The following is a 10,457-nucleotide window of genomic DNA, read 5'->3' as shown; positions in this document are numbered from 1 at the left end:
GAATTTATCCCTTATGCTGCTTTTGGATCGTAACGACCTTTCTAATATGAGAAATTCCATGCTTGTAGCAAGTAGTGTTTAAAATGGATGCATACTGTGAAGATTTTTTGGCAAGTGCTCAGTGATCCAGGTTTCAGGGTATCTTTGAGTATTCTTGCTCGCTCAGCTGTACAAAGCTTACAGCGTTCATTCCTGTTAATGTAGGATCCCAGCTACTCGAAGATCTTCCACTTGATATTGGATGAGGTCCTTTCATCTTTGAGGCTTCATGTGGCTAGCCAGGGATGTGATGAATTGTCTTTCTGGAATTCTGAAAAAGAACCTATGATTGTACAGGAGTCACTTACGGCTGACCTGATATACTTCCAGACTTGGGTGTTGGTTGTGCTCACATTACTGACACATCTTCAGTTGGCACAGGGCCTGGAGATGTTGCCACTAATGTTGCTGGGGCTGCCATTGGTATTGTTATCACTACAAGGTGTGGGCAATATTGCTGTGGCTGTTGTTGTTATGGTGGTCATCCCTGACCATGGCATTGGTGCTACTGTCACCAATGGTGATGTGGGTGTCATCATTGGTAACAGTGTTTTTAGGGCTGGTGGCCTCATTGGTGATGCTGATATCAGCATGGCCATCCTCTTCAGCCGTAGTGCTGGTGCTGGGGTCATTGGTGTTTCTGCAAATCGGTGATGCCTATACTGTCAATGTTGTTCAATGATCCACTACTGCTATTTCTAATGGTCACTAGGTCTGGGTATCACCACAGCCTCATAGATGACTCCTTTGGCCTCACATTGGTATCCCACTGGACAGTCACTGTACACCCTGTAAGAGCAACCAGCCTCATCCCATGTTTTATGGGTGTTAGCTAGTATACTTTTCCTGTTAGGTGCACAACTAAAGGAGATCCTTAGGTTGTGCCTATTAAACAAATGTCCACATGTGTGTCTAAATGCAGAGTTTGTCTACTAACCTGAGGAATATTCTTCCCACACAAGTCTTAACGTTGAGTGAGAAGGATGGGGAAAACCAAATGACGTTTCAGCAGCGCTTTCTTTTGTGCGTGCTAGGAGCTGGTATGTAGATGTACTTCTTAAACCCACTTAACTTGAGGATAAATTCAAGATCCTCTTGCTGACACCCTTCACTATGGTTCTTGAACATGATAGGGAGGTGGCAGGATGCTCTATTGATATAAGACAGCCTCTCATTTGGCTTGTGATAAGGCCTGTGTGTACCAGAGCCCAAGTCTAAGGTAACATCTAGGAAGTCTACTGTAGTGAGGCTCATCTCAATAGTAATTGTGAATCTCATGGAGCCTAGGGTGCTAATCAGGTCCTTTCTAAATATATCAAATGTGTGCCTATAGGCTCCTCTAGAGATGGCCAGAGTGTCATCTCTGTAGAGACTGAAGAGGACTGAAGGGAATTTCTTCCCTAAGGTGTCCAGAATGTATAGTCCAATGAGATCACACGTGTCAGTTCTGTCAAAGGCTCCCTTCACCACATCGAATCTTTATTGAACAGCACCATTCTCCTGGTATGCATGATAACATCAGTGTCCCTCTCGCTAATGTCTGTGAAACCCTTAGCAAAGTTAAGTACTTTGATCAGCAACCTGTTTAATATAAAGAGGTAAAAATCAACTATGTCTAATTGTGTGAACCTTCCTCTGCCCCTCTGCTAGTTGGCATTAAACCATTAGGTCACCTCTTTGGTGCTGCACCATAGAGAGAGACCACAGGTTCTCCTTATGCCAGCATTGATCTTCTTCAGAATATGTTTGTTTGCCTGGCCAATCTTGAATTTGGCCAGATTGATCAGGCATCATTTGGGGTTAGAGGCAAAATTTGGCTTGTGGTCTTTGATTGTAATGAAGGCATTTCTTTTGGCTAAAATTCTACCCTATCTGATATACTTAGACTAATTGCTATCTGTTTGGCTTCACTGTTAATGTTGTTGTATGTGTTTGGGTAGTACGCCTATATTTCTGTGTAATGCAATTGTGTAAAAGGTTATTGTGCGTGTCTATCCTATATATACGTGTGTGTGTGTGTATGTGTGGACTAAGCAGAACAAAAGGAGTCATGTGGGATACAGAATCAATGAAGAGGTCACATGATGTGTGACAAACTTCAGTTTCTTCTTAATATTTAATTCTATACAAGGCGGAAAGCTGGCAAAAATGTTAGCACACTGGGCAAAATGCTTAGCAGTATTTCGTCTGTCTTTACGTTCTGAGTTCAAATTCTGCCGAGGTTGACTCTGCCTTTCAGGATCGATAAATTAAGTACCAGTTTGTACTGAGGCTGATCTAATCGAATGGCCCCCCCTCCCCAAAGATTTCGGGCCTTGTGCCTCGAGCAGAAAAGAATATTTCTTGTTGATAAGGTGGCGAGCTGGCAGAAAAGTTAGCACACCAGGCAAAATGCTTAGTGATATTTTGTCTGTCTTTACATTCTGAGTTCAAATTCCGCTGAGGTCGACTTTGCCTTTCATCCTTTCGGGGTCGATAAATTAAGTACCAGTTGCATACTGGGGTCAATTTAATCGATTGGCCTCCTCCCACATAAAGTTTGGGCTTTGTGCCTAGAAGAGAAAAGAATATTTCTTGTTTATAGATATAGTAAAATAAATTGATGTTTTCATTTCTTGCTGGTGATGCTGAAGCATGTGTCTCATGTAACCAATGACTCTTCTGTTCCCCAATTGCAATATAAATTTTTTTAAATACCTAAGAGCTAGCAGACTAACAACCAGGTAACAAAAATTTTCAAGTGAAATGTGGAATTAACTAGGTTATAGAAAAGAAAAAAGAAAACAAATCATGTGACAGAACAGAATGAACTTCAGAGAAAGAAAAAGAAAGAAACTATCAAAAAGTTAGTGTTGTAGTCTAGAAAAGGAAGAGGGAAAAATGGAAAAACTGGTCTTCAAAACAAAACTTCAAGGATGGAGAGAATTTTATTTGAACTACTTAGTATCTTTAAAAAATTCATTGAAAATTGAAAAAAGGCGATAATATACTGGAGTGTATAATTTCACTTAATATCTATAATTTGATAAAGTGCTGAGTAAATAAAATTATGACCAATGAAATTATCAGAAGAGTTTTTTTTCTCTAGATTTCATATATTTAGAAGTAGAATTTTACAATTTAATGAAAATTATTTTTTCAGTTACTGTGAAGGCTTCAATGAAACATGTTTCAAAAACGAATTCTCAATAAGTAAGTAATATCTTTTTAATTATCTAGATAACTGATAATCTGTCTATATCTGTTTCTATTCATTTGTGTGAGTGTGTGTAAATAAATATACATATACGCGCAGGAGTGGCTGAGTGATAATTAGCTTGTTTACCAACCAAATGGCTTGGAAGTCATTTCCCATAAGCAACTTAAGGAGTCTGCAATTTGCTCTGGATCTTGACAACAGTGTTAAAACAGCAATCTTTGAGTTACATTTTTATCATGGAGAACAGAAGGTATCAAAAGGATCCCAGACTAGTCTTGTTTAATAAAAAATAACTTATTTACCTAAGTTTGAACATCATCTCCTTCAAAATAGTCACCATGTGCAGCAATATACTGATCCCAGTATCCCTGGCTCTTTTGAAATCTGGCCTGGAAGTTGTTATCTCTAAATGAGTTGAGGACCATCTGCTATTTGCACTGGATCTTCATAACAGTGTTAGAATGGTGACTTTTGAGCTGCATTTTCATCTTGGGGAAGAGATAGAAGTCTACTCATGCTAAATCTTGTGAATAGGGCAGGTGTGGAAGCAATACCATGTTGATTTTGGTGAGAAACTCACAAGTGAGTAGAGCTTGGTGAAGATTTCAGTTCTTTGTGCTTGAAACAATTGGTTGCTTTTACTGAATGTCCTCCCTCAAATGCTTCAAAATGTCACAGTAGAAATTTCAATTGATGATCTGGCCCTGGGGGGAAAATTTTCAATGCACAATACCACATTTCTAGGGGTGACACTTGTGACAGGTCTTCCAGGAAGGTTCTTCTATTTTTGAAGTGCCATGCCACTCTAAGTACTGCATACAACTCCCTGCCTCATTGTTGTAGGCTTGCCAAAGCATGCTGAATGTCACTGTAGCAGACTTTTCAAGTTTGACACAAAATTTCACATTGGCTCTTTATTCCAACTTCCTGTCCATGACAGAATTGCAGACTACAGTATACATGTGATCACAAAAACACAAATTTCATGAGGGCAGGAAACCTTGATTGTCCTCTGGAAGACATTTGTTTTTAGCCATCTAGACTATTGCTCCCAATTGTGATAACTGCTTAAGCATAAAATTGTGGAACTTGAACCAATCCAAAGCTATAAGCCAAAAAAAATGCTCATCACTATAATAGATCAGCTGCTAGGACAAACTGAGAAAGTTAAGACTTTATTTCCTAGAGTGAAGACATGCAGTAATATGTGGCAGGAAGATCCTGGTAGAAATGTGCCTAACTTTGTTCCATTTTGTTTCAGTTAACTCAGTTGTAACGAGTAACCCTGCAGTGGACTGATATTCTATTCAAGGGGAATGTTTGCATCATTCAAAAGCTACACCAATGCAAAGAATCTCATTGGGATTGGTGATATATAACAATATTCGATAGTCTGGTGATACAGTGATACATGCATACACCTTGGGTTGATGCCTTTTACTATAATCTAGGAAGCCAATGACAAATGAGCAAATTTACTAAACAGAAACAGTGCAAAAGCCTATCATGTGTGTGTGTGTGTGTGTGTGTGTGTGTGTCTGTGTGTGTGTGCGCGCGCGCGCGCGTGTGTTTTTGTAACTTAGCAATTCAGCAATAAAAAACTAACAGAATATATACCAGATTTAAAGAAAGTGATACTGGAATCAATTTGATCAACTAATCTTTTCCAAGACAGTACACAATCAGCATAGCCATAGTTTAATGACCGAAACAATAAAAAGTTAATAGCAAGCATCTGTATAAATATGTTTGTTTGTTTGTTTGTTTTTGTTTGAATGTTTATTGATGTAAAACAAAGTGGATCTTCAACTTCATGTTCATAGTTTTCATTTTAGTCAGCTCCTTGACCTTTTCCTTCTAAATAAGGTGGTGATAACTATTTCAAAAGTCAGCTGATCAACTGTTAATTCTACCACATGAATATAATAGTTTATTTACTAATCCTTTAGTAAATAAAACAAAATTGGCTGTTGATGATAGGGAAGTACCATAATTCCTTATTAATTTAAATAATAATAGTGTGTATCATTTTGTTCCCTCTTCCACATACATTATTTTTATCGTAATTGATTAACCATTTTGTTACCAAACAGCTCTGGCTCTGAGTATAAATGTCTTGTTTTCATAACTTTTGAGTTAAAATCTTCCATCAAACCTTAGTCACAATTTATGCTCCTAACACTAGCTTAATAACAAAGTTATTTTACTAAATTTACTAACAATTTAAAGTAATTGAAAGAGGCACAGAGCATCTCAAAATAAATACAGTAACAAAGAAGGTGATTATATTTGTATAAATATATATGCTTGTGTATGTGTGAGGGTTTGTTTGTTTGCTTTTATATTTCTAAGTATCTACATAAACGTATTTTTCCTTTCAATTAATATTTTTTTCTTTTTAGTTGATGGTAACTGGACTGAATGGACTGAATGGAGTGACTGCAGTGACTCATGCGAGCCGGGTGGTTTCAGGCAAAGACAGCGTTCATGTTCAAACCCATTACCGCAGTGTGGTGGCAAAGAATGTGTTGGTAACTCTACTGAATTAGAAGCTTGCAATACAGACAAAAAATGTAAGCCATTCTTTATATCACTTCTACACTGTTTGAAATATCTTTTCAGGTCACTTTGAGTTTCTGAATTTTCATAAATAATCTTTTCTAAATCATTAATGCCTAGATGAGGTACAATATAGTGGTCAAATATTTTCGTTTTACATGTTGAATGCCTGCCATGACTACTAACTCTCAATTCCAAACTCTTAAATGACCATTTCCATTAGAAACACTATGGTTACTTCTCAGAAACTATATTTCTGATGAAATAAAACCTTTAGACTAAAAAAAAATTTATTATACAGAACTTACCAAATTTCGTAAACTTTTCCTCAATACCTCACTTTCTTTTTGCTCTTCTCATTTTCTCATTTTCTTTTTGCTCTTATTTAATTTATTGTCAAAGTGATTTGCTTAATTTACATATTTACCATAATCTTATGGATCAGTAGATAATTCAGGCACCATTAAATATTTCATCTTGAACAAATGAGGCTGATGAAATCCCTCCCTCCTCAAGCAGTACTCACAAAAGAAGTTGAACTCAGTACTGGAAATAAACAAGGTATCCATCAATGTTAATGACCCTACAGCTTACAATAGGAAGCTGTACTACTGCTTAATACCTATTTATATCTGGAGCTAATAAAGCAGTCTTTATAAGGTCTTTTTAAACAACACTTTATCATTTAAAAGAAAGAGACTGAATAATGTGGCTGTGTGATAAGAAGCTTGCTTCCCAACCACATGGTTCAGAGTTCAGTCCCAGTGTGGAACCTTGGGCAAACAACTTCAACTATAGCCTCAGGCCGACCAAAGCCTTGTGAGAAGTCCGTCACAAATATACATGCATGTATACATATATATATGTATATATATATTGAGTGGTTGGCGTTAGGAAGGGCATCCAGCTGTAGAAACTCTGCCAAATTAGATTGGAGCCTGGTGTTGCCATCCGGTTTCACCAGTCCTCAGTCAAATCGTCCAACCCATGCTAGCATGGAAAGCGGACGTTAAACGATGATGATGATGATGATATATATATATATGTACGTATATGTTTGTGTGCCTGTGTTTGTTGCCCCACCTTCATTTGACAACCAATGTTGGTGTGTTTATGTCCCCGTAACTTAGTGGTTCAGCAAAAGTGACTGATAGAATAAGTACTAGGCTTACAAAGAATAAGTACTAGGCTTACAAAGAATAAGTCCTAGGGTTGATTTGTTTGACTAAAAGCAGTGCTCCAGCATGACTGAAACAAGTTAAAAAAGAATAAATGTAAATATCAGGTGATTTCATCCTGCTATGGGCTCATCAGTGACAGCTGTGCAGCAACATAACAGCTATATCTCCTCTCAACAATATATAGAATATTAATGTCTATTTAGGCATTAGTGTCACAAATTACATGTGAGCTTCTTAAAATATAATTAGTAGTAACATAAAAGCTACCCAGCACATACTGTGAAGTTGTTAGTATTATGTTGGGTATCCAGCCGTAGAAACAAGAGAAAACAGACTACAGCCTAGTGCAGCTCTCTGGCTTATCAGCCCCAGTCAAACTGTTTTACCCAAGTCAGTGTAGCAAACTCATAAGAGGCACAGAGAGAACATCGGTTCACTTGCCCGAACAGGAGAAATTGTTGATTTCTCATTGGTTAGAAATTACTGCTCATATACAAATTCTGAACTTTCATTAAAGAAATCTTTCACAAAGTACGGTTCTTAGAATTCGTGTATGAGTAGTTATAAAAACCCTGATTTTGGGGAAATTCTCCAGTGATCGTTGATTGTCACTCAAATCCACGACACTCACCCTTTTGAGTATCAGCTAATCTTTATGCCATGTTCATTACTCAAATCCAACAAGATTGAATTGTTGTGAACTCTAGTAGTTAGTATGAAAGATTAGTTAGTGTGAATTTTAAGTCATAATTCTCTCAGACAAAATGTCCTTACTTTCCAATTGTACTATAAATGCCAAATGTACATAAATAAACTAATGTAGAAATTATTTTCTTTTACTTCATGTTCTTTCAACTTGTTAAATTTATTTCTGTATTTATGAAATTGTGTATATTTTTTTATGTAACGGTTAAAAGAATACAAATCCATATCTTCAACATACATGCACGCATCAAACACACATTCAGCGTCTTGGTATGTATAATTCATCATAACATTTACGCAGCCTGAATTAAGAGTTATGCATGGTGATAAATACTTATAATTAAGTTATAAGTGACGAGTTTACCATTATAGCTTCTTACTTAAGAAATAATAATATTTGTTATACCTTACAATCAAAAACATTAAAAATAAGATACAGTATTCGCCGCCGACAGTCACATCAGCAGGAAAAACGGATGCTAAACAATGATGATGAGTGACGGAAGCAGTATTAATTTCAAAAGGCAATCTTAATCTCCACTTGAACATGGAGGTTCTGTTAGAATATCAATTACTGCATTACTTACTTTGAGCGGTCTTCTCATATGGACTGTTGGTGCATAAAAACATTCCACTATCATCAATATAAATACAAATGTTTTTATGCACCATAAGTCCATATGAGAAGACCGCTCAAGGTAAGTAATGCAGAATTCTGTATTCTAACACAATCTTCATGTTTCATTATAAAATAAGAAACTCAACAAAAAGTCCAATATATGATGTCAGAAATTATCGCTTGTCTGATGTAGTGAGTTTATAATTAGAACATTTATAACTCTAGTAGTACTGATGTATTATTTTTTTGTATATTTCTTAGGCTGCGTACATGGTACATGGTCATGCTGGTCATCATGTGATCAAGAATGTGGACCTGGCAAACAAACGCGTAATAGAACAGTTTTAGCTGAATCGTTTTGTGAAGGATATAGTGAGTCTGATCAACAGGATTGTGAAATTCAACCATGTGACGGTAAGAGTAACTTGCATTACATTTATTTTTTGTCTTTTTTTCCTATCATGATCCTTATCTGTACTCATTTTAAACGAGAAAAGTGTGATGTTAATAGGTTAGCACTATTAATTTGAATAGCTAATAAGGTAAAAATTCAACATCAATAAATTTTTTAATTACTGTTTTTCTCAGAGGAACTTTTTTATTACAATTCCTTGTTATATTTAATCCAACTGCTGCATACTGTGCTTTGAGCTCATATCATTATGATAAACTTACCAGGTTTTTTTAATAAATTTCTTCTGCATTTGTCAATGTATGTTTATTCTGTTTGGTTTTATTAATTGATCTGTTTTCATTGTTATAGAATTTCTAAAAAATTCTCAGGTAATAATGAAAGTATTTCCATTTTACAAAGCTAAGCTATTTCTACAGGCTATTGATACTAGTACAAGAACCATATCACTTTGATCAACCAGTCCGTCAAGTGTCCATTTGACACCGCTGGTCACAGCACGCTGTCCACTCCTCTTTGTATCATGCCTTCCTCATCCACGTGGTCCCAATAGCCCTCCTAAAATTGTAACTCCACCGTCGTGGAGCCCTTCCGAGTGGTCCTTTCCACTTGCGCGGGTACCACTCAACAACTGTGTGGGTCCACTGATTACCGGTTAGCCGGGCGACATGTCCAGCCCATCTAAACTTGCTGCGTGTATTTTCTACGACATCCCTTCCACAGGACTTCTGTCTGATGAGCTCGCTACTGATGTGCTCACTTAACGAGATTCCAAGCATTGACCTCTCCATGGCTCTTTGAGCCATTACCAATCTCTGCTCTTCTCTCTTTGTTGTAGCCCATGTTTCACTACCATATAACATTGCAGGTAGAACTGTGCTATTTATGAGGTTGGCACAGGTGGTCCTGTCCAACCTTCCCTTGAGCACATCCCTTATGCCATTAAACACTTTCCATCCAACCCTTATTCTCCGCAAGATCTCTTTTTCGATGTCTCAGTGCATATTCACTTCCTGTCACAGGTAGACATATTTCTTTATCTCCTCTATTTCATCACTGCCGACCACCATTTGACCTGTTGGTACATTGTCGGACCGCATGAACTTCGTTTTCATGTGGTTCATCTTGAAACCTGCTTCAGAGCTTTTAATGTCGTGTTCCGTCAGCATGGTCTGAAGCTGATCCGTGGTTTCAGCGATGATTACGATGTCATCAGCAAAACGGAGGTGGGTGAGTAGCTCACCATTGATGTTGACACCGCCTTGCCAGCTGATGCCTCTGATGATCTGCTCAAGACATGCAGTGAAAAGTTTTGGAGAGATCGTATCCCCTTGCTTCACTCCCTTCTCGACCGGCACTCATACAGGTGATGACAGTAGAGCTATGTTGGTGATGCATCCGGAATTTGCCTCCCTGAGCAGTTGCACATATTGCGCTTCGAAAAACTAGAGGTAGTCGATAGCTTCCGCTATCTGGGCGACCAAGTTAGTAGTGGGGGTGGGTGCGCTGAAAGTGTAGCTGCTAGAATAAGAATAGCCTGGGCAAAGTTTAGAGAGCTCTTACCCCTGCTGGCGACAAAGGGACTCTCACTCAGAGTAAAAGGCAGACTGTATGACGCATGCGTACGAACAGCCATGCTACATGGCAGTGAAACATGGGCTGTAACTGCTGAGGACATACGTAAGCTTGCAAGGAATGAAGCCAGTATGCTCCGTTGGATGTGTAATGTCAATGTGAATACCC

The 10,457-nt window shown here is 37.8% G+C and overlaps 1 protein-coding gene across 1 annotated transcript in view; it reads left to right on the top strand.

Moving 5' to 3' along the window:
* The window catches only part of LOC106881016 (SCO-spondin), a gene marked incomplete at its 5' end in the record, with an annotated part of 70,750 nt that overhangs the window by 42,351 nt on the left and 17,942 nt on the right, over positions 1-10,457 (top strand). Inside the window, 3 exons of the mRNA XM_052965950.1 lie at positions 3,182-3,231; positions 5,641-5,811; positions 8,564-8,716. Of these exons, the coding sequence (XP_052821910.1) occupies positions 3,182-3,231; positions 5,641-5,811; positions 8,564-8,716 (374 nt within the window). The remainder of the gene's footprint in view (positions 1-3,181; positions 3,232-5,640; positions 5,812-8,563; positions 8,717-10,457) is intronic.

This window comes from Octopus bimaculoides, chromosome 2 (genome assembly GCF_001194135.2).
Source record: "Octopus bimaculoides isolate UCB-OBI-ISO-001 chromosome 2, ASM119413v2, whole genome shotgun sequence".
Lineage (NCBI taxonomy): Eukaryota > Metazoa > Mollusca > Cephalopoda > Octopoda > Octopodidae > Octopus > Octopus bimaculoides.
This window is presented reverse-complemented; position numbering and strand designations above follow the sequence as displayed.